General features: G+C 40.7%; 1 protein-coding gene across 1 annotated transcript; it reads left to right on the forward strand.

Moving 5' to 3' along the window:
- Window positions 1–966: 966 nt before the first annotated feature.
- Window positions 967–24,140, forward strand: LOC311004963 (RNA-binding motif, single-stranded-interacting protein 1-like). Its single transcript, XM_083997208.1, has 14 exons — window positions 967–1,078; window positions 3,630–3,772; window positions 7,637–7,695; window positions 10,230–10,321; window positions 12,507–12,664; window positions 13,445–13,524; window positions 13,643–13,743; window positions 14,980–15,029; window positions 15,130–15,220; window positions 18,444–18,488; window positions 19,493–19,594; window positions 21,172–21,237; window positions 21,409–21,483; window positions 24,076–24,140. The coding sequence occupies exons 1-13, from the start codon at window positions 1,028–1,030 to the stop codon at window positions 21,475–21,477; spliced, it is 1,107 nt and encodes a 368-aa protein (XP_083853334.1). The 5' UTR covers window positions 967–1,027; the 3' UTR covers window positions 21,478–21,483; window positions 24,076–24,140.
- The last annotated feature ends 1,532 nt before the right edge of the window (window positions 24,141–25,672 follow it).

Consider the following 25,672-nt stretch of genomic DNA (forward strand, 5'->3'; position numbering starts at 1 on the left):
GTGTGTGTGTGACCTCCAGCTCCGGCCAGCCAGTCAGTCAGTCCCTTCCCTCCCTGCTTATATTTCATTGCATCCTGATTCTCTGACATGCTAGTGTGTGTGTGTGTGTGTGTGTGTGTGTGTGTGTGTGTGTGTGTGTGTGTGTGTGTGTGTGTGTGTGTGTGTGTGTGTTGGATGGGGGGAAGGGTAGGAAGAGGAAGAGGGTGTGTGTGTGTGTGTGTGTGTGTGTGTGTGTGTGTGTGTGTGTGTGTGTGTGTGTGTGTGTGTGTGTGTGTGTGTGTGTGTGTGTGTGTGTGTGTGTGGTTGGGAGGAGGTGGGGGTGAAGAATGTTTGGTATGTGCGGACGACGACAACATGAAAGGCGCCGAGCGTTCAGACCAAGTGTCCAAGCGGCGACAGAACCGACCCAAAAGCGCAAAGTGTTCGAGTCCGAAGTGAAGCACCGACTCCATGCGTGTCCGCGCGCCTTTGTCGCCACAAAAAACCCGCCGGTGCGTGATTTAGCGCGGCCGCCACGCAGTTTATTTGATGTCAAACACCCTGCAGAGGCGGAGATGGTTTGGTCTGTAGTAGGTGGGACTGCCGAGCGGTCTCTGCTGCAGGACGTCGTAGATCAATGAACCGGACCGGAGGGTTGGTCCATCGCCTCTGACTGTATAGATGTGTCAGTAGGACCTATATGCGGGACCGACGCTTTTATTTTTTATTACTATTATAATAACAACAATCTCTCCAATCGCTCAGTATGCGGATGTGTTAGACTAGAGCCACTGGCCGCTTCAGAGCTTCCTCTGTCTCTCCCGCTTCGGATTCCGTCTCTTTTTAGTGGCTCCGCGTTGCGATTCTCCTCTTTTCTTTCTCTCCGTTCCTTTTTTTATTTTTTATTTTTCTTGTTTTGTTTTTTGTTTTTGTTTTTTGTGGAGGGTGGTTTTGTTTTTCTGTTTTATTGTTTTGTGGGGGGTTTTTTTGGTCCGGGGGGCAGGAAAGGAAATACAAAAAAAAAAAATTTTATCCGTCACCTTCCAGGATGATCTTTGCAAACACAGGCAACCCGCTGAAGACAGCCAATCGTAAGCAGGTAGGCCAGAAAACACACACTGCATACACATATACACACATACACACATTCACACATACACACGCACACATAGGCTACACGCACACACACACACATATATAGCCTATTTTTATTTATTTATATCTAATCTGTTTCTACTTTTTCTGGCTCACACTTGAGGCTGAATAGCAGCAGCCTCGGATGACATTGGAGGAGCCCTCTGTGCTTCCAAATGGAAAAATGGGGATTTATTATTATTATTTTGTACCATTATCGCTATTATTATTATTATTAAATCCTCGTTTCCTTTTTTTGGTTTTCATCTATTTGAGACCAAATGAATTCAGCTCTGAGCCGACTTGTCAAACGGGAAGCTCTGATCCTGTGATAGGCTGCAGGGGGAGATCAGAGCAGCTGCTGCTGCTGTCCTCTCCCCCTCCTCCTCCTCCCCTCCTCCCTCCCTCTCTCCCTCCCTCCCCCAACCCCCCCACCCGAAACCGATCTATAGCTCCACTACAACCGACACTTTAATTATTATGTCCATATAACCTTGTTTGCCCAGCCGCTCTGGTCAATATGCATGACGGTTACTGTAGTCTGTTTTATAGGTTAATGCATTCTGGGTGAATCCACACAGAGAGAGAGGGAGAGAGGAGAGAGATGGTGGTGGTGGAGGGGGAGGAGGGGAGGGGGGGTGTAGCTCTGTGTAATGTATGTCAGTGTGCCTGCATCCTTCATTTTGACCTCTCAGGTGAGCACAAAGGTAATTTGAAGGCCGTTCCTCCTCCTCCTCCTCCTCCTCCTCTGCTCCTCTGTTCTGCCATCACACCTTTTTTGATTTAGATGGAGGATGAGAGCAGATAACAGGCAACGTGTGCGTGTGTGTGTGTGTGTGTGTGTGTCCTCCTCCTCCTCTCTGATGATGGAAAATATATAATCCCTGTTAAACATGAAGTGGATTGTGGTAGCGGCAGCAGCTTCGGTTTATTGCCCCCCCTCCCCACTCCACTCCATCCCATCCCATCCCATCCCTCTGCAGCTCTTCTCTAGATCCAACACTGATATTTATTCATTACAGTGCAATAATAGTTTTTTGTGAGGGTGAGGAATCAGAGTCGCTGCAGGGAGCAGGGAGGAGGTGGAGGGAGGAGGTGGAGGTGTATAGCTCAGGTTTAGTTTGCTGTGAGAGGCCTGATGATACCGGCTCCCCCTCCCTCTCTCCTTCCCTCCCTCTCTCCTTCTCTCTCTCTGTGGCCTGCTTGCTGTGATCCCATCCCTCGGTGGTGGTGGTCTCGGAGAAAGTTAGTTCGCACAGTATAATTGCAGACCAACAAAAAAAATGCGAGTCCTCCAACTTTTAACACACAACAGAACAGATGTTTAGCTGCTGCTGCTGCTACGTCTGCTGCTACGATCAATGCCTCATCGGTAAAACAAGAAGAAGTAGAAAAGGAAAAATAACTGCTGCAAACATTTAACAATCATCCGACTGTGTGTAAAGGGACCAGCAGCGTCTCTAGTGACTTCTAGTATCGTATCGTACCCATGCCATGCCACATAGCTTCTTTGGCACGTTGGCACTGGATTGTCCTTTGGTTTGGTTTTTTATGGACAGATGGTGCGATTCCGCCATGCTTTGTCTTTGATCTGATCCGGAGAAGGGTTTTTTTGCTGGGAGCTATTTTAATGAATGAGTAAGGGGAAGGAAATGCTTTGCAGGGCACGGCGCGGTGCGGTTTGGCTCTCGACTCTGTAGAAAACTGTTGGTTTCTGATAAACACAACACAACAGCAGGATGTGTAAGAATGTGATCACAGATTTAATCACTTTATGATTCACACAGACGGACGCCCCCATGTTTAAAAAAAAAAGGAAAAGAAAAAAGTGCTTTAAATATCTGTGGTGGTGCATTGGCACACACACACACACACACACACAGACACACACAGATTCACCTGGAGCCTAAAGGTCAAACTCACCCACCACTGAGATCCTGACAGCGGTGGGTGATGTGTTTCCAAATACTAAATCGGAACGATACTCACATTTCACCACGAGGAAAAGATGTTTTTATCATAAATATAATGTATATTATGTTATATTCTTTATAATATATGATAAAGGATCATTCATTATGAAGCACAAACCCTATTTTAGAGCTCATCAGATGTTTTTGATGTGTCACAGTCTCACAGAATAGTGTCGGAGTAAAACACACGTATCAAATCAGTGAATCTGCAAAAGTAGCATGAAATTAAAATAGTTCAGTGAATTGCACCTCGTTAAACGGACGCCCACCTCTGGAGCGCTGACGTCACAGTGTAGGAGACTGACTGACTGCTGTGTGGATCATTGATGAGCCGCTCGCTTATCATCCAAACAGCTCAGCAACAACAACAAGGACTTCTCCTCATGATGAACATGAAACGTCCGAGCACCGTGTCCTCCTCCTCCTGTTGTTGGCCTGGGTTCCTGGTAAATTAGATTATCCAGTGGCCTAGTAGTATGTATAGTGGTGGGGTTGCTAACAGCAGGTTTGTGTGTCTGTGTGTGTGTGTGTGTTGTGTTGCAGTCCTACCCCATGACTCCGTCCAGTCCCAGCAGCAGCAGCAACAGCAGCAGCACCGGCCTGGAGCAGCTCAGCAAAACCAACCTGTACATCCGGGGCCTCCCGCCCGCCACCACAGACCTGGACCTGGTCAAGCTCTGTCACCAGTGAGTACACACACACACACACACACACACACACACACACACACACACACACACACACACACACACATCTATACACACACAAACAGGATGAACATGACAAGCATGCAAACATGGTGTGTGTACATTGTAAAAACTCAAAATCCTTCCAAGAATATTTGTCTCATTTCCAGTCAAAACTAATCTCTTTCCACTTAAAATAAGATTCATCATCTTAAAAATGTACTTGTTTTAAAGATAATTTTCATTTGTTTCAAACACATTTTCACTTGAAATAAGTAGAAAAATCTGCCAGTGAAAGCAAGGTTTTTTGCGCTTGTAATAAGAAAGAAAAACTTGATCCACTATCAGATTTTTCTACTTATTTCAAGTGAAAATATGCTTGAAATAAGTAAAAAGTGTCAAAAAAACAAGCTACTTTTTAATGTGATGAGTCTTATTTTAAGTATAATGAGATTTGCTTTGACTAGAAATTACATTTTGACTAGAAATAAGACAAATATTCTTGGTAAGATTTTGAGTTTTTGCAGTGTATGTATGTGTGTGTGCAATACTGATAAGCTTGTTTTCTTAAAGCAAGCTGCAAGTAGCAGGTTTAAGATCTTAAAATACAAGTGTCTGATTTGACGATGGTTTCTATTCGCTACAGTTCATAACTCACTTTATAATAGTTGCTTATTTACGTGACACTAATGTTAATTAATTGGTTTGTGGGTTGGTTGGTTAGTTGGTTAAACTCTAGCCATCCCCAACGGGAAATTCATTTGTCACAACAGCAGCATAATATAAAAGAAAAAACAGGACATTATGAATAATAAATTAATATATATCATGAACTATATAGAATTGGACAAAATATAGAATACATAACAGATTAAAATACTTAAAAGTACTGTGCTCTCTGCTTGCTGGATAAAAAGCAGCAGGCTAAAAGTGCTCAATGGTAGACAAAAAAGATAAAAGCAGTTTTAAAGGACAATTACCGTTTTTTACAATCTGGACCTTATTTCTAGCATAAAATACGATCATTTACTCACCCAGATAACTTTGCAGAATGCAGCCTCTAAATAACACATTATCTGCAGAGAAACTCCTTCATTTCACCAATATTTAGTTCTGATAGGCTAGTGCTATTCCCCTCTGAGTCCGGGGTTAGCTGTTATCAACATCCGGGGTCTGTAGGTTGACCTACTGACCTCTGACCTGGATGATGTCATCTCTGAGCGCCGCCCGGCTCATTCTGATAATAATCATTCTGCTTCGGCGTTCGGGTCCATTTTTAGCGCAACTAGCCGGAGCTTTAGTGAGTCCAGGTTGAGGAGAGGAAGCCTGTGGAAGCTGAACTTCATCCAGCTGCTCATTTTGTTCTGACAAGTCGGAAACACGCAGAAACGAACCATAGCATTAGCATTAGCAACATGACATGACATCATCCAGGTCAGAGGTCAGTAGGTCAACCTACAGACCCCGGATGTTGCTAACAGCTAACCCCGGACTCAGAGGGGAATAGCACTAGCCTATCAGAACTAAATATTGGTGAAATGAAGGAGTTTCTCTGCAGATAATGTGTTATTTAGAGGCTGCATTCTGCTGCCCTGTAGACTCCATTATATAGATATACGCGCCTCTCGGCTGGAGCTAATTTCATCACAACGACTTGTAATGACACCAAAGTTATCTGGGTGAGTAAATGATCGTATTTTATGCTAGAAATAAGGTCCAGGTTGTTAAAAAAACGGTAATTATCCTTTAAAGTGCAACCTGGGGTAAAAGTGCTACAGCGTCCACAACAACACATTACATTTACATCTTAATTTAAAGGAATATTAAATATTTTTAATAATTGTTTGGTGTTAGACGGGGAGATTGATGGCAGGATACACTCGGGCCTCACTGTAGCTTAGCTTAGCTTAGCTTAGTTTAACTGTTGGCAACCGGGAAACATCTAACTCCTGGAAAATGTCACCAGGTTTTTTGTTTACTTGTGTGTTTGTGATGTAAATTTGGGGTTTTTGATGCGTTGGTTGTTTGGTTACCTCTGTGCAGAGCCATGCTAGCTGCCCCCCCTTTTTGTTTCCAGTCTTTATGCTAAGCTAACCCGCTGTGGGTGGCATCATATTTTCCATACAGATAAGAGGCTGTTATCAATCTTCTCATCAGACTGTTGGGACGGGAAAGTAAAAGCGGGGGGTTTCCCAAGAAATATATTTATCTCTGACTCATAAACAATATCATTATGATGATAATCTAATAAATTACTGTGAGATTGAAGGAACTCAACAGGGAGTTAAGAGTAGAAAAGTGAATTAAATGTGATCGACTGCTCTTTTAGTGCAAAAGGAAACATACATTTTGTGATTCGTGGTGGTTTAACTATAGTGATCACTGACACATGAAGGATTCAGCTCCACCAAACCTCCATAAACAGACACACACGCACACACACAGACGTCATAACTCAGCTGTGGTATGTGAAGCAGTCGCCAAAATGATTGTTGGGAAAAAGACACACACACACACAAAGAAAAAAAAAAAGCAGAGTCATGTAAAGCAATAATAGTCGATAGGCTACTACTATAGGTTGGTCGATGTGGTGAACGCCATAATTAGTGGAGTTTTGTCTCCTCTGTTTTTCCCTTTGAATCCCAAACATATGGAGAGAGGCATTCACCCATGTAACCAGCAGCAGCAGCAGCAGCAGCAGCAGCAGCAGCTGTTTGTGTCCCGTTTGCTTGTGTTTTGTTCATGTTCCCAGTGGTGTTTGCCAGCACAAAGCAGAAATGAAAGCGCCTTTCATAGCAACAAGGTTTCTGAATGGTGATGTAAGCTCCGGCATTCAGTCACTGTGTGTGTGTGTGTGTGTCTGTGTGTATGGGATGGCATGGCATGGCAGCTCAGCACGGGTCAAACTTTAGCATGAGGTCAGTCAGATGTACCAGCGAAACCCCGAAAAAAACAGTTGAAACTGGAAACATGTAGGAGGAGAGAGATGTGATGAGATGTACATTATGTGCTTCATTTATCTCAATGAGAATCACCAGTTTTTGGGGTTTTTTCCATCGCTGAACTCTGTGGTCCTCATGAATAAGACATAAGACACAAGACTTTATTGATCCCACGTGTGGGAAATTCACTAGTTGCAACAGTAGCATACTAGTAGATGCACAGGACACAAAAATATTAAACAAAAATATGTACTGTTACATACAAAATATTATTTAAATAGAGAAAAAACTAGGCTACATGTTGTTTGATCAGAGATATTGCACAGTGTGGGTTGGCATGAATACAAGCAAATGTAAAGCTTGTATTATCTGAGCACACAAGGATAAATAAATAAATGAATAAATGCTTTTTTTCTGCAGATTCTCCGACAGTAACAAAACATAACAAGAAGTTTAAGCCAATGAAGAGACATTATAAATATATATGTACTGGCATATCGTGCCGTGGACAGGGACGGTCTGTGGCGTTTGAACGCACCTCCAATACAAAAGCCACCGCCGCGTGGTACTTCTTTTAGTCGTTTATTTTCCAAAGCAGGTTAAAAAAAACATAGAAAAACGTGATTTCATATTGATAATAAATTCCAAAAAATAACGGAAAAAACCATTGAATCAACGAATTGTGTAACTTAAAGGTCGTAACCTATATTTGTGGTCAAAAACTTTATGCAACCACAGTCTCTCCACAAGTGACGTGCATTCAAATGATGTGATGCCACAGTGACGCGATACATTTCTACAAAAATAAATTACCAAGTCAAATTATATTTAAACATAACTGAAAAATTGTGGTTCAAATACATTAGTAAATGGCCACAACACGATCGCCCCAGTAACCTCCATGTTGATGTTGCGTTCACAGGTATGGCAAGATTCAGTCAGCAAAGGCGATCCTGGACAAGACGACCAACAAATGTAAAGGTCAGTGAAGGTCACTCACTCCACAATAGAAGTGAAATCTCCTCCTCTATGGTTTCTATTCATTTCTTATTTCCACAGGGTATTGACTAACACTGGCTTGAGTTGGGTAATCTATCACAACAACAGCAACCAGTCCACTTTCATTTATGTTTCCTAAAAGTGAACATGGATTTTCCCCCAAAAAGACAGACAAACAAAAAAAAAAAAAAACTGCATTTCAGTGGAAACGATAACGAAAACAAAGGAAAGATTTTGATGCGTTACCAAAATCAAGAGTCTCAGATTTAAACCTGATGGGAGGAAAAAGAAAGAACCTGGCTGAGTGTGTTGTTTAAAATCAGAAACATGTTGTTGAAATGTTGAGCAAACTACTGTACGTGCGTTTGGTCACGACTTCAGACGAAACGGGTTCACTGGGTTTTGAAGAAGTAGTTTGACATTTTGACTTCGAGACAAGAATTAATCCTCAGTAAAAGCGACACTTTGGTCTTATACAGATTAAACAAACTGCCAACTCATGATTGGATAATATAATAGTATAGATTGATTGATTTGTTTGTTTATTTAAAGGGATATTTCAACATTTATAGTCTTAGGAGTAGGTTCATTACCTTTAATTGTCGGTGCAAGCTGTTTTTAGATTGGCGGGGCAGAGACGCAAACTGCAAGGTATTTCCACATTTCCCTCAACAAACTCATCAAATACACAATCCAACAACTCCAAAATGCTCTGGTGGACAAGTTGTAGCCTGCACATTCACCACGCTATGAGAAAATCATGTAATATTATGTAATATTACGACACATGAAGCAAATACTCGGAACTACTTGCGCTTTTGAAATCCCTCCGCCCAGCAGCCGTGCCTGTAATGTAGTTCCGGCTGCATTTGCCTCTAAAACAACTCCGTCTCATAACGTTACATGATTATCTCATAGCGTGGTGAATGTGCAGGTCACAACTTGTCCACCAGAGCGTTTTGGAGTTGTTGGATTGTGTATTTGATGAATTTGATGAGAGAAACGTGGAAATACCTGTACTGCAGTACGTGTCTATGCCTTTGCACCGACAATTAAAGGTAATCAACCTACGATTAAGACTATAGGGATTATGGCGATAGGCGAATTTGACAAAATGTTGAAATATCCCTTGAAGTGTCATGCACATTATTGTGTCCAGCCCACGTCGGCTTACAAGACACTAAACAATACAAATACAAATATTCAAAGGCGTCTCTGCACATCTAAAGACTTTCAGAGTACACAGGCAGATTTGCCAAAATATACAAAGCAATAATAGTGAATTGTTTTCTTATGTAGGATTCTGTGTTTTCTGTTTTAGTGTCAAAGCTTTTTCAGTAAATATGGTGAGCACATAGAGCTCCAACTCATGTTGAGTTGGAGCTCTATGTGCTCACACTCAGACAATCCAAAAGAAGTCGGGATTCTTCGCCTGAACTTTGTGAAACAAGGATTTCCCCAGTTCGTTGTACAAAGGTCGTTGAGATCAACAGAAAGTGAAATTCAGCTTCAACCATATCAAGATCACACAAAACACATTCTGTATCCGCTGCTCTTCAGGGATAGGTCCAAGAACAACAGCTTTTACCCTATCAGGCTTTTAAATTCTGTTTTTAATCTCTTTTAGATATTTATTTATCATTGTAACTTTTTTTAAGTATATTTTATGAAATATTTTTTGTGATGTTTCAGATTTCTGCCTTGTGTTTTTCATAATTTCATTCTAGTACATGTAAATGTACTCTGGATGACAATAAATGAACTCTGACTCTGACTTATACCTGAGGCAAGGTACCAGATCTTAAAGGGATAGTTCAACATTTTGGCAAATTGGCCCATTGCCATAATCCCTATAGTCATAGCAGTAGGTTCGTTACCTTTAATTGTCGGTGCAAGCTATTTTTAGAACGGCGGAGCAGAGCCGTGAGCTGCTCAGAGCTACGCTACGGAGGCTCATGGGATTTCTTGGTTTCCCTCATCAAACTCATCAAATACACAATCCAACAACTCCACAACGCTCTGGTGGACAAGTTGTGACCTGCACATTCACCACGCTATGAGATAATAACACAACGTTACCACACAGAGTTGTTTTAGAGGGAAATACAGAGACTGATGATGAAAAACTGCCCCAGACCGGAACGTGTTTTGCATGAATTTACCTCTGCTATGACTATAGGGATTATGGCAATGGGCCAATTTGCCAAAATGTTGAATTATCCTTTTAACTGTGTGTGCACACAGGGACCTCTGGCCTCTCCCTTAGTTTAATATTAAATATGGTTCTGTGTATTAATCCTCTTTAATGTGAACACAGTTTCTAAGTTTCTTCCTCCAAATCTGTTCTTTCTATTGTTTCTTATGGAAGATATCTTGATATGTTTACAGTATACATATATCTATATATCTATATATATACAGTATATATATGACCCCTCCCTCAGTAACAGTGACAGTACACAATGTGTAATATTATTTAATGACTGTTCATGTAACATTTGTTCCACCAACTCCAGGTTACGGCTTCGTGGACTTCGACAGCCCCGCGGCCGCTTTAAAGGCCGTCCACGCTCTGAAGACCAGCGGCATCCAGGCGCAGATGGCCAAGGTGAGTGTGTGTGTGTGTGTTTGAGAGAGTGTGTGTGTGTGTGCATATTTGTCTTGTGTAGTTGTCGTACTTCTTTAATGTGTGCATGTGTCCAGTGTGTGTGTGTGTGTGTGTGTGTGTGTGTGTGTTGGAGAATGACATTCGACTGGTCACATGACCTCAGCTGACAGCCTGTTCTTCCCGTGACCCCATTTACTTTCACTGTAGAAACCAGATGTCACGTCTCTCTCTGCCAAATAACCTGTCAGTCAGTGTGACATATTACACACACACACACACACACACCAGCCCACACACACACACACATGGTACACACACATACAACTATAGTTCGGTTATAGACTCTATAGAAAACATTGATTCCTATTTCCTACCAATATTATCAACTATTGACTCATGCAGCTGCTCTGAACCAAAGCAGCCGACACCAGTTTTTAATTTCTCTGAATTATTTTTAGATGACAGACAAACAACCACACAAACACACGCACACACAGGATGTTTCTGCAGCACACATGTGTTGAGTCTTGTAGTGGATCATCACATGTCTCTGAGTCCTTCTTGGTCCAGCCCGGTTCGTCCCCGTGCAGTTCATTGACGAAGGCCCGTGTCCTCCGGAGAGCGGCTTGTCGCTGCTGCTGCTGCTGCTGCTGCTCTGTTTGGAACAAACACAGCAGAACACAGTTTGTGTGTTGCGGTCGCTAGGTTACGCTGCTCTCCTGCTGTTTCTAGGGAAGACCGGAGCGGCGCTGAGCTGCTGCTGCTGCTGCTGCTGCTGCTGCTGCTGCTGCTGCTGCTGCTGCTGCTGCACAGCGCAGATACAGCGTGTTCCACTGCACTGTGTGTGTGTGTGTGTGTTCATATGTGTGTGTGTGTGTGTGTGGAGCAGAGATTATTATTGTTTGCTGAGCGTCCTCCTCCGACCCGGCTGTAGCAACACCTGAGTCTCAAACCGTGATCCAGGTTTAATATCAGAGAACAACAACACTGTGTCGGCCTAATATAGATTTTCATTTGTCACCGAATAAACAGAACAACACAACACTGACTTTTATCACAACCTGAGGTCTAAAGAAAGAAACTGTCTCAGGTTGAAAACTGTAACCTGTGGACGTCAGGTTAGCTAACCCACTTTTAGATATAAATATATATAAATAAATGCATTTTAAAGCCTTGAAGCGACCATTGGTGCATCTCTTTTAGCCTACAGTATATTGTATTTTATTTTGTTGAGCTTTTATTCTGAATTTTTTGGGACACTTCTTACTTTCAATTGGCTGTGTTGTTTGTTTGTCACTGGTTTCTCTATTGATTTAATGTAGCTTAGATAAATGTTTATCCGTAGACTCTATCCACAAGTTTCCGAACATCAAAAACCGAGGCCATTTTTTTTTTATGTTTACGTTTCCATGGTTTCAGTAGTCTAGTTGTCATAGTTGCAGTAAAAGCATGGATCTATTAACGCTGGCTTTTACAGTAACAGTGGATGTCCATCTGTGTGATATCCATTGTTAAAAGCTGACATGATGATCCATGCGTTTTACAGATTTTCAATGAAGAAAAAAAAAAAAAAAAAGATCCATGCATTTACCGCAAGTACTGAAACCATGGAAACATAAACATACAATTGCACCGGAAGAGCTAAACCAGCTTACGTTCGGAAAAAAAGGTGGATAAGCAGCTTGTAACTTTGTTAAGAAAGGTGCTATATTTCATTTCATTTCATAACCTTTATTTAAACTCGGAGATATATTGAGGAGTAACCTCATTTACAATATAGCCGAGATGAAACACAAAACACACAAGGACAGAAGACAAGACATTTGAAACATACAAAAACATAACAGAATACCAGAATTTAAGGTGACTAGGGTAAATTAAAACATAGTTAAAAGCACGAGCAGTGCAGAGGTAAAATAAGATGTAGTTATGGCTTTAAATTGTCCCATTGATAAAAGTGAGGTAAGTTTCAAATGATTCTGCAGAGTGTTCCAGGTTGTAGGTGCAACAGTAAGAGAAGCTGGTCTTTCCAAGTTCAGTGTGAACAGAGAGAACCTGCAGTGTGAGCCGGTCTTTTGAGCGTGTGTGATAGAGATCATATATAAATAAAGTTTATTGTCTGCTACAAAACTTATTACATTCAGTATTTGTTCTTTTTTTCCTCTTGTTATTCCCTCATGAACAGCAACAGGAGCAGGATCCGACAAATCTGTACATTTCCAACTTGCCTCTGTCCGTGGACGAGAAGGAGCTGGAGAACATGCTGCAGCCGTTCGGCCAGGTCGTCTCCACGCGGATCCTCAGAGATTACAGCGGCAACAGCCGAGGCGTCGGCTTCGCCAGGTCAGTCCCAGAGAGAAACCTCCGACCGACCATCACTCAGTTTTATCTACGGCTGCAAAACAGGAATATCTGCAAGAAATTATTTATTACTAAGGTGTTTTTTTGTTTTTGTAGAAGAGTTACAACTTTGGGCTCTGTTCACACTTGCAGTCAGACTTATTAACCATAATAAGTCATGACCTGTTGTCTGTACACGCTGTACCACAACACCGTAAATCTATCTGATCTCATGTAAAAAGAAAAAAGAAAATATCCATCGAGGTTTTTTTTTTTTTTTTTTTTTTTGATCCACCCAAATTCTTTTGATCCTCGAAATAATTTTCTCACTGAATCTTAAGTTGCAGCACAACTGCCAAAAAAACATGCTTTTATTTTGAAGGGAAGCCAAATGACAAAGAAGACAAGGCGAGATACTGTACAGTTTATTAGCTTCTCCTCCTCCTCCTCCTCCTCTTTCTCCTTCTTCGCATATATTCACAGATCCAGGGATATTAGTGTGAGACAGTCAGTCTGTGTGTGTGTGTGTGCATGTGTGTGTCGGTGTGTGTGTGTGCGTGCATGTGTGTGTGTGTGTGGAAGAGGACGGATCACATTCAGGTTTTGTGTGAAGTGAAGTGGGCCAAGAGTTTTCCCATTTTGCGTCATGCGTAACAATACCACTTTGTGTGGAGGGAAATTTTTTACTGTAGATCGACTCTGTGTGACTTATCTATGAGTCACGGCTGTTGTTTCACCCCTCCCTCTTTCTCCCCCCTCTTTCTCCCCCCTCCCTTCTGTCAGGATGGACACAACAGAGCAGTGTAACGCAGTCATCTCCCACTTCAATGGAAAGTTTATCAAGATGGCCTCCGGTGCTCTGGGTAGGAAACATTTCCTGTACGATTTCCTCTCTGGGACAAAAAAACCTGTGGAGGAAGTGATGATTGATTGATTGATTGATTGAATATTGATTGATTATTGATGTGTTTCTGCCCGTAGCCCCCCCTCAGCCTCTGCTGTGTAAGTTTGCCGACAGCCAGAGGAAGAAACACGCTCACGGTGGCTTCGTTCCCAACGGACAGAGCGGAGACCTCAGACTAGTACGTCGTATATCCTATCCACTGCTCTGTGTTTCTTTTTATTGTAGCTCTGAACTAATGTGATCAAAATGAATGAATGTTTTTCTCATTGTGTCATGCAGACAACCGAGCCCCGCCCGCACACACACACACACACACACACACACACACACACTGGGCTTAACAAGACAGAACCAGATGCTGCTGATGTTTTTACTCACTAAAGTCCAATCAGTTTTCAATTAAATCTTTATTGTTTTCAGAAGTATTTAGAGATAACTGGGGAGGAAAAAAATATGCACTAGAGAAACACTACATGAGATCCTTTCAAAATAAAACAACAATTCCAGGTTGTAATCATCTGTACACCAGAAAATGTCAGAGCTTAGTGAAGCCATTGACACTTCGTTTTAATAGATCAGTAAAGCAACACAAGAAAATGAGAAATTAAAGGGATAGTTCAACATTTTGGCAAATTGGCCCATTGCCATAATCCCTATAGTCATAGCAGTTGGTTTGTTACCTTTAATTGTCGGTGTAAGCTATTATGGGATTTCTTGGAAAAACTGGGACTTCTTGGAAAAACTGTCCCTGAAGGCAACGTGCATCAGCAGTTTTGCATGAATTTACCTTCAAAACAACTCTGTGTGGTAACGTTGTGTTATTATCTCATAGCGTGGTGAATGTGCAGGTCACAACTTGTCCACCAGAGCGTTGTGGAGTTGTTGGATTGTGTATTTGATGAGTTTGATGAGGGAAAACAAGAAATCCCATTAGCCTCCGTATAGCGTAGCTCTGAGCAGCTCGCCGCTCTGCTCCGCCATTCGACTATGGATTATGCCAGTGGGCCAATTTGCCAAAATGTTGAACCCCTGTTGCCCTTTAAACCTAATATATTAAAGGGCATTTCCAGTGGTAATCAATGTTTATCAGGTCCCCTATGATCAGTTCATTTCATACAATCCATACTCCCAACTACAGCGTGTGGACATTTATATTCATTTTTGTTCAAGAATCTATCATTTTTTCAATGTTAATTAATGGGCGCCGGACTCATTTTAAAATTGTTCTGTGGTTTGACCATCATTTAAATCTTAAAATTTGCTTTGAAATTAAATTAAAAGGACGTTACTTCATAGGTGACCTGATATCCGAGGTAAACATTGATTACAATTGGAAATGCCCTTTAAAGCCTCACATTGTGATCAATTTCATATGTTATTATGATGCAAATAAAGGATTATTTTCTCTCCTCAGGGCGCCATGACTCTGACCTACGACCCCTCGTCAGCAGCCGTACAGAACGGGTGAGTCACTCTCAGGTTGCAGCAGATATAATGACATCATTCGGCGTTTTTTAATCGTAAATAAAAGTTTTTTCTGGAAAAAATCCCATCTGTCTCCCAGGTACTACCCGTCCCCGTACCCGGTGACCAACAGGATAATGACGGTGCAGCCCGCCATGTCCCCGTACATGTCCCCGGTCTCTGCTTACCAGGTACAGTCCTGCAGCACGGGGCCAATGAGTCTGTGTTTTATTGAGGTTATGTTAATGTGTTAAAGGACAATTCCGGGCAAATTCTACTCGGGGCTGTATTTTCTTAACATTTTAGGTCTAAAAGAAGGAATCTGAAGATTTTCAGTTTAATTGCTCCTGTTTTGCGGTAGTTGTGTCTGTCCCCGCATCACCACGGCAGCGATGAATGGGAGCGGAGTTCCACTGCTTAGGCTGTTTCCATCCCTCAAAGCTGCAATGTTTTTCCACAGACAGCGTCAGAAGGCGACTCAAACATGCACCCAGAAGTTTATTTACTTCAAGCAAGCCGACATGTTTGGTAAAATGGTAAATGGTCTGTATTTATATAGCACTTTACTATACCTGAACGATACCCAAAGCGCTTAACAGTACATCACATTCACCCATTCACACACACACACTGATGGCGGAAGCTGCCATGCAAGGCGCTAACCACGACCCATCAGTCGTTTGTAAAACTAGATCTAATTCAAAGTCTCCCAGAGTCTCGCGCGAGACCCAGTTGCCGTGCACGGTGTGTTCAGGTGCAGTCGGAAGCTCCCGTTTGTGTCATAAACACAGGAATATCAACTCTTGACTTGTTTCAAGTAATAAAAACTTCTGGGTGCATGTTTGAGTAGCCATCTGATGCTGTCTGTGGAAAAAAATTGCGGCTTTGAGGGATGTAAACAGCCTAAGCAGCAGAACTTCAATCCACTCCCATTCATCGCTGCAGTGGCGATGCGGGGACAGACACAACTACCGCAAAACAGGAGCAATTAAACTGAAAATCTTCAGATTCCTTCTTTTAGACCTAAAATGTTAGGAAAATACAGCCCCGAGTTGAATTTGCCCGGAATTGTCCTTTAATGTGGGTTAGTGTGTACGTGTGTGTGGGTTTGCACAGGTGCTAATAGTCGTAAGAATAGAATAGACATTAAAGCTGCTGCACTGGAATCCTTTGGTGTTTTTTTTATCTGAAGGTCCAGTCATCGCTTCCTCTCCGAGTCATAACGTCGTCACAGATTTGAGCTGCTGCTGATTGTTGCTCAATCTTTTTTTTCATTGTTTTACTCTTGATTCATAACTTCCGGATGAAATTCGCTGGAATTTGTGGTCGTGATTGTTTTTCAGTTTCAGTTTTTCAAGTGGAACTGTACAAATCTGGTGTCTCTAACCCTCCTCTCCTCCATGTGCATTCATTTGTTTCCAACGACGAAGCCGGTGAGAAATCAATCCATGGAGCGTTGGATAACGTTATTTATCATCTATACCATGTTACCATGTGTATATTTGTGTAGTCTTATCTGTCATAAACAAGAGATTACGGGTTACGGGTTAGCGTGTTACGTTTGTGTTTGTGTGTATCTTTAACTCACGATATCGAGTCCTTCATGTTGTTTCATCAACATAATTTGAAGAAGTTTTGAATAAGAAGCTCGAGAAAAATGGCCTCATGTTTGATGCAAACACCTACAAAGTCAATTATCGTCCTTCCTCTGATACTAAAGATAACACTTTTTATTTATTGACAATAATTTACATTTTTTTAGCTACAGAAAAAAAAAAAAAAAAAGGTTCAAGTAAACCAGTAAACCAACAAGAGGCCCATATCCAGGTGTGATCTGTTTGCCTCATTCACATACAGATATTATAAACAGTCAGTCTCGTTAGCTAAACTAGCACGCTATTTTTCATATTAATTAGTCATATTAAACAAGTCATTTGCTCTAAGACGTGAATGTTTTACAGTATCAACAATGGTGGGGTTGTTTTTCTGGAGGCTTTTTTACTACTTGCACACACAATCCACCTAGAATATTTCCAAGATAACGAGTTGTGAATGTTGCTCTTATGATAAAAAAAAAAAAAAAAACAGAACCTAAGAGACGATGTTCGCCACTTCCTTTTCAGAATTGAGCTCTTAGTTTTATGACCTACATGTGTCGAAGGCCGTTCGATCAGTCGGAGCTGTAGATATTGATGAGAGGAAGAAGTTTATTGAACATGAGGCAGAGAGAGAACAGAACAGGAAGCAGGAAAGGAGTAGCTATGATATTCTGTGGTTAGAGGTCGCCACCGTGGCCGAGTGTCGGGGGAAACCAGACCGGAGCTGAGCTGCTCTGGGTTTATCTGTGGTGGTGGTGTCATGGCCGATCTGTATCTCTGAGCCATAGGAGAATAGGGTAAAAAAATTAAATAACAGATTTCACCATGAAACTTCCCATGTTTATCACTTACATTAAGACAAATATTTTTTGTATTACAAGTTTTGTCAAATTGTAAGTTTAAATATGTAAATGAGGCAATATCTGATGAAATATGCGCTAATTTGCATACATTTCGAGAACCGAAATCTGAACAATGGATAAAGCTACTTTCAAAATTCTTGTTTTATTTTGTTGACACATTAGAGTCAGAAGTTTTCACAGAGGGGATTTTGGATATCTCTTTTTATCACTTTGTAAATTAGAAAATACTGTCACCAGCCCTAAAAAATCTAATTTCGCCCTGTTTTTAGGAATAAAACGTTGTATAAATCAGGCTTTGACTGATATATCAACAATCCCCTCTGTAAAAACCTTCAGAATATAGACAGGGATCAAAGTGGAAGGTTTGGTGTCTGTAAGTGCTGCTGAAGTGGAGATTTCTAGCTCATAGTCTGAGGAAAAACTAATTTTGAGAAAATGGCCTTTAAAGACTTGTACTGTAAAATTACATAGATTGTTAATGTAAGTCATACTTTTACGATTGGTTACGGATACGGAGGAAATGACAATTGTTGGAGCTTTACAATGATACCTGACATGACATGGGTCAGACAACAGGCACAGCACAGTATGTCACAGTAGCATGTGTTAACTTTTGGTGAATTTAGGAGAAATCTACTGACGAAAGAGACAAAATGAAGTAAAATAAAAACCTTAATGTGGATTTTCTACCATTTCTTTTGACTTTTTTGAGAGAATACATGTAAAGGAAGAAAAATAGCCCCAAATCTCAAGATTGGTTTTTGCCTGTTAGTGTCTCGCCTTAAATCTTTGTATCACAACTCGCTGAATATTGTTGAAAAGTGAGTGAGTCACATTTTTAGTTTAATCCTAATAACTTCCTCTTCTTCATGTCTTCCTCCCTCCTTCCCTCTCTCCTTCTCTCTCTCCCTCCCTCCCTCCCCCCTGTGTCTCCCCCTTTCCGTCAGGTACAGAGTCACTCCTGGGTGGCACATCAACCCTACATCATGCAGCACCCGGTAAGAGCACGACAGCATGTGAAAAAAACCTCTACTTTACTGTAATACACTACCTCCCATTCTGTTCAGTGTACAGGAAATGGGTGTGTGTGTGTATATGTGTGTGTGTGTGTGTGTGTGTGTGTGTGTGTGTGTGGCAGCACTGGGCTCAGAAACCCTCAGCAGTGTTTCTTTAAACAGCCTGTTGTGCTGACGCAGTCAAAACAACAACGTCCAAAAAAACTTCCCCAAACTGCACCAAGGAGCAGTTCTAGGGAAACATATAGTCTATGTGTTTCTATATATATGCATATACATATATACATATACATATATACACTATATGATGTGTGTGTGTGTGTGTGTGTGTGTATATGTGTGAATTGGAGTGTATGAAAGAGAAAAGGAACAGCGCTCAGCCCCCTCCTCCCCCTCTCTCTGTGGATCCAGCAGGAAATGCCTGAAGCAGAGACAGTCTTGTGACTCTTTGACTCTTCCAACAGATGGTTTCCAGCGGAACAAGTGTCTCTGCTGATCTGCTCCCCCTCCCTTCCCCTCCTCCCCTCCCTCTCTCCCCTCCCTTTCCCTCCTCCTTCTCCTCCTCCCTTCCCCCACTTTCTGCTAGGAAATGGTCTATTCCCTGAGGGCGTCATGTTTAAAGGAATATAAGCCGCCGTGTGAAAACAGACGTCATTCCTTCTACATGTTTCAGAGCCGAGTTGTAAAACGGGAGCGTGGAAAAGTTTTTTACATTTCACCTCTGAAACACTTCACCAACACAGATTTATATTTACTGCTGCAGATGTTTGTTTTTTTTACAAACCTCAAACCCTTAAAAACAGACAAATAAAATATCTTATCTTTTATTTTAGGCTCTTAATTCTCTATATTCCCCTCAGTGTTTACATGCTGTGTGTGTGTGTGTGTGTTTTTCCGTGCTGGATCAGAATGAGTTGGTTTAGTTTGTGGAGCGGCTGCATCATGTGACGTTGTAACTGACTGAGCTGCTGTTGTCATGTCGACAGGCTGCTGTGATGTCGCCCTCTGTGGATCCCTCCATGTCACTGCACCCGACGGCCATGATTACTCAGCAGATGGGTCAGCTGTCACTGGGAAACAGCGGAGCGGTGAGTGGAATTATGGGAAATCTGACATCCTCAGATCTAACACACAGTTTAGTACAGTAATCTGTGTGATGATGATGATGATGATGATGATGTACTCACAGTTTGTTCAGTGGCTGCACAGGTTCATCTTTCATTTCTACAGCACAAATTGTTCCTTATTATCAAACATCTGTTGATATTTGGAATAAAGTTAAATTATAATAATTATATTGTCTGATGAAAAAAGTGCATGAAGCAGAATTTAACCAACAGTTACAGTAACGTTCATGATCATGGGGTTTAGATAGATAGATAGATAGATAGATAGATAGATAGATAGATAGATAGATAGATAGATAGATAGATAGATAGATAGATAGATAGATAGATAGATAGATAGATAGATAGATAGATAGATAGATAGAACGATAGATAGATAGAACGATAGAACGATAGATAGATAGAACGATAGATAGATAGAATGATAGATAGATAGATAGATAGATAGATAGATAGATAGATAGATAGATAGATAGATAGATAGATAGATAGATAGATAGATAGATAGATAGATAGATAGATAGATAGATAGATAGATAGATAGAACGATAGATAGATAGATAGAACGATAGATAGAACGATAGATAGATAGATAGATAGATAGATAGATAGATAGATAGATAGATAGATAGATAGATAGATAGATAGAACGATAGATAGAACGATAGATAGATAGAACGATAGATAGATAGAACGATAGATAGATAGATAGAACGATAGATAGATAGATAGATAGAACGATAGATAGATAGATAGATAGATAGATAGATAGATAGATAGATAGATAGATAGACAGATATATAGACAGATATATAGATAGATTTTTTTAATGATTTGATCATTCAAAAGTCAGTTTTTAGTAAAACATTGTTATTTTCTTCTGAATGCGTGACAGAAAAAAAGAAACTCAGGACAGGGTTAATGCGCAAAGGGTTGGAACACGTATCTGCAAAGTGTAAAATTAGAATCAGAATCGGAATTTTTGTATTCATCCCCCTGGAAATCCTAATGCTCATATAAGAATTAGTAATCTCATTTTATTTGTCATTCTTATGCGTCACATAAAAATGAAATTGTGTTTCATGCATCCACCGCTTAGAGTTCAGTACAATTCAAACAATAAATGAGCAGGTCATAAATCATAATAAATACATAAAATATAATAGAAAAACCAAAAACAATAACACCTCATATGCAAATAACAATGTTATGTTCATGTTCTTTTAAATATTATATGTATTTATAATGTTTTTGTAAATAAAACTCCATCGTTACGTGACCTGATGAATCCTCTGGATGAAGCTTTAACTCGAGTTTCCTCAGTAACAAAGTAGAATGAACTTCCTCCCACGGTGGAGTTAAATATCTGTCAACGTTTGTGTTTTTCTTCTTTCTTATGGTTTTTGTTCTTGTTTTGCTGTAAACTCTGGATCAGCTGTGTAAATACCACATGATGCTCGGATCACACGACATAAATATAAATATAAATCACATAACCTTCATTCATTAGATTAATTGTATTTGTCTTTATCCTCCAGTACATCGCTGCCAACCCTGGAGTGCAGGGAGCCTACATGCCTCAGTATCAACCCATGCAGCCGCCGGTGAGTTTGTTTTAGGTTTAAATGAGCTGAGCGCAGCCCGACGCCATCTCCTCTTCCACCCCAGTTGTTTTTGAAGAGTTTAATCTCTGTAAAAACTATCAATTATCTTCTGTGATGATGACGGTTATTATCACAGGACTGAACCAGAGCCCATGTTTTTTTGCTTTTCAGGAAAACGGCACGGCGCAACAAGTGGATTCTTCCAACAACTCCTCTCCGTACAGTCAGCTCAGCAAGTGATCACAGGTACGATCCAAGTTTCTGATGGAAACACAACAGGAGTCGTAACTATCGCCTCTTTGTATTTGATAAGCACAAGGTTTATTTAAGCTTTTATAAACCATTAATCAGAAGCAAGAGGCATTTTAAACAAAAAACCTTCTGACGTCTGAGATTATGTGAGAATATAAAAGGAATAAAAACAGTAATTTGAGTCTGATTATGTTGTTTAAAATCAACAGAGGATATGATAATAGCCTATTTCTTATTTCTAGATAGATAGATAGATAGATAGATAGATAGATAGATAGATAGATAGATAGATAGATAGATAGATATAATAAAGTGACAGTTTACAGTGAGGGCCATTGAAGGTGTGAGTGGTTGTGGGAAAGAAGCAGATTTCAGATGAACGAGAAGTTACGAAACAGTTTCCAGTAGTTTATTCACATTAGCAATAAAAAGCAAATATAAAATGGTCAATAAAAAACAAAACAGACAGAAAACACGACAAATATTAACAGACAATAATTCAGGAGAGACAATCGTCAGGTCACAATGAAGCCCAAATATGTAAACATCATATATGCAGTCCAGAGATGGGGACTCGAGTTTGCGACTCGAACTCGAGTCGCACTTAAGTCGCACCCACAGAGACTTCAGACTTGACTTGGACTCGTGCCCAAAAGACTTCAGACTCGACTCGGACTCGTGTTTTGAGACTCGTGAACAATCATTATTTTTTGGGCTCGTGTCTCCCTCCTGACAGGACGACCGACGATCTTTTTTTTTTTTTTTTTTTGCCGTTAACACACCACTAGCGGAGCAGCGCCACATGGCCGGTAACGTTATTCAGATGGAGGTTAGATCTTCATATTGAACTCCTACAGAGTGCAGCCAAACACCAGTCTCTAAAGAGAGAGGAGCAGCAGAGCTCCTCTGACAGCGCAGTCAGCTGCTGCGGGTGAGTGACAGGTGACTGTGAACCGGCTTTTTCTTTATTTTTTTTAATAGCGGCACTGTTTGTAGCCTACATGTGAGGCACAATGTCCGTTTGTTGTCAGACCTTCCTTCACGGGGACTAGCTGCTGCATAACTGCCACATATCAGGCTACTGTAGGCTAAATCCTCCTGTTTATTTATGTTTCTGCTGCGAAATATGACTGAAGGCCCGTATGGAAGTCTGAACGTGTCGACACGCCCCCATGAGTTGACGGAGCTAATTAAAAAAATAATAACAACCAGTTCTTCTCTCAGAAGCATGCGGTTCCAGAAAGGTTTTGCTGCACATAAAGATGTGAGCTATAGGTACCATACAGATCTAATGACCTATAATGAACAGCCTAAATCATCTTCCATGTTGTTCATCTGGGTTTTCTGAATTCAACAAAGCAAAAAAAAGAGAAAAGGCCAGTGCAGAGGGGCAGAGCAGCCTTGATTCTTTCTTGACTCAGAATAGCTACAGTTTCCTTTAAAGGAAAGCTTTCATTGTGTGTTTTCTTCATATTGCATTGCAATATCCTGATTAAAGTGATCATATAATAAACAACTTATCAATACTGTATAGATAAAGGAGTGATAATGACCTACAGTAAATCTCTTAGATATAGCTGTGCAGTATCTTTAGTAGACCGGATAGCAGCAGATGATAAAGGGTCATTACAACCAGAAGAGACAGGAGACTTTTATTTTTTAGGGACTTGAGACTTGACTTGGACTCGTGACCAAAGAATTGAGACTTGACTTGGACTTGAAAAAAAAGACTTGTGAACATCTCTGATATGCACTATATTACATTCTCAGTGTCTTTATATTATTACATCATTTCCTGAAACTCTCCCTCTGTTCATTAATCAGGTCGTTCTCACTTCTCAGTCAGAAGTCTTTTTATCGATATACAGTATTTACATACAGAGAGAGTACATAAAAGTACATAAAAGTACATTTTTAGAACGGCGGAGCAGAGCCGTGAGCTGCTCAGAGCTACACTACGGAGGCTCATGGGATTTCTTGGTTTCCCTCATCAAACTCATCAAATACACAATCCAACAACTCCACAACGCTCTGGTGGACAAGTTGTGACCTGCACATTCACCACGCTATGAGATAATAACACAACGTTACCAGACAGAGTTGTTTTAGAGGGAAATTCATGCAAAACCGCTGATGTGTGTTGCCTTCAGGGACAGTTTTTCATCAACAGTCTCTGTATTTCCCTCTAAAACAACTCTGTCTGGTAACGTTGTGTTATTATCTCATAGCGTGGTGAATGTGCAGGTCACAACTTGTCCACCAGAGCGTTGTGGAGTTGTTGGATTGTGTATTTGATGAGTTTGATGAGGGAAACCAAGAAATCCCATGAGCCTCCGTAGCGTAGCTCTGAGCAGCTCGCGGCTCTGCTCCGCCGTTCTAAAAACACCTTGCACCGACAATTAAAGGTAACAAACCTACTGCTACGACTATAGCGACTATGGCAATGGGCCAATTTGCCAAAATGTTCAACTATTCCTTGAAGCCTGTTTTATAAAGTCTTGTTTGAGTATAATAATAATATATGAATTATTTTATAAAAGATAAAATGAGTGGAAGAAAACAGCTCTGTTCTGTGTTTGTTTGCAGGCTGTTTTACCTGCTCTGTGAGCCAGAGGGGCAGGTGGGGCGCGTACTGATGACATCACAGTGACAACACTCAACCACCCACCCCCACCGCCTTCTCTGATTGGACCAGACACATGAACTTTTTTTTTTTTTTTTTTTTTTTTTTTTGCACAGCCCTGAGACCTGATCTGTGGTGGTGGATAAAATGAGGACAAGTGTAAATGGACTCAAGCAGTCGGCTAATCACAGAAAACAAAAAGAAAAAAAACCATCAAAAAAAAAAAGAAAAAACAAGATTTATTTTGATAAGAAACAACATGCTCTTCTTCTTCTTTCTTCTTCTTCTTCTTCTTCATCTTCTTTCTCTTTTTTCATGGATTCTCAAACACACACACACACACACACACACACACACTTCACCCCACTTCACCTCACCCACCTTAGCCCCGCCCCCCTCTCCTTCCTTCCTGTTACAATGGGATTTACTAAAATGCATGAGATTGAGATATTTTCCCCCTCTTCAAGGTTTCTATTATTTTATAGTTTCCTTTTATTTGTGATAAATGGAAAAAAAAACAAAAAAAGAAAAGAAAAAAAAACCTTGCGAGACGTCGTTCGTTTGCACTGAAGTTTAAAGTTTCCGGAAAAGTGGCAGAAAATCAATTTTTTCAATCAGTTTTAACTTCCAGCTGCACTCGACGGCCGACACTTCATTAGAGAAATTATTAATGAATTTATTGTTGTTATTATATTATTATTATTATTGGAAAAGGTGCCTTCCTTATGTCACATCAAACATTCTCCAACATTTTTCATCATCTTGAACTTGATCAGGTGTCATAATATTTCTATTAAATAATAATAATAATTATTATGTGTGTATGCGTGGAAATCATGGAGATTTTCCACCCGAGTGTTTCGCTATCTAGTCGTCTGGTAGCAATAATAAAGACAATGAGAGTCGTCCCACGGCAATACTGAGAAAAAAGAAAAGAAACGGTGGCAAACTCAGAGCAAGCTGATCCCTCTTCTCCTCCTTCTCCTCCTCCTCCTCCTCCTCTTCTTTTTAACTTGAAGACATGACATGAAACAAGAGCTGTACTTTTATGAAATTTACATCTTTTAGGAGTGTTTTTGTTTTAGTTTTTTTTTTAGTTTTTGTTTTATTGTTTCTCTTTCTTCTCTCTTCTCTTCTCTTGTGGTCAGTTTGACCGGTGATCTACCTCATGGTTCTGCTGGAGTCTGCTGGTTCTGGTGGTGTTTGGGGGTTTGCAGGTAAAGCCTTTTTTTTCCCACCAGAAGTGGACGAACTAGCAGAACAACAAACAGCCTCGCTCAGGAGCCGGCTGAAGAATAAGGAAAACTTTTTTCTCTTCCTCGCGTTTCTTCTTCCCGTTTTTGTTTTTTTGTTTTTTTTAATTTTTATTTCAAAAAAAGAGACACATTGTGCTTCACCCTCGTCTTTTTATTTGTCACTGCTTCTGTTCTGGTGATTGGGTTTGTTCGTTTGTTTCATTGTGATGCTCCATTTTTATTTTTATTTTTTAGAGATTCAAAGCGAGACAACTACTTAGCCTCTCTCTTCTTTAAAGTAGTTGGTGGTTTACAGTGTGTTTGA

This window comes from Trachurus trachurus, assembly GCF_905171665.1.
Source record: "Trachurus trachurus genome assembly, chromosome: 3".
In the NCBI taxonomy this organism is placed as follows: domain Eukaryota; kingdom Metazoa; phylum Chordata; class Actinopteri; order Carangiformes; family Carangidae; genus Trachurus; species Trachurus trachurus.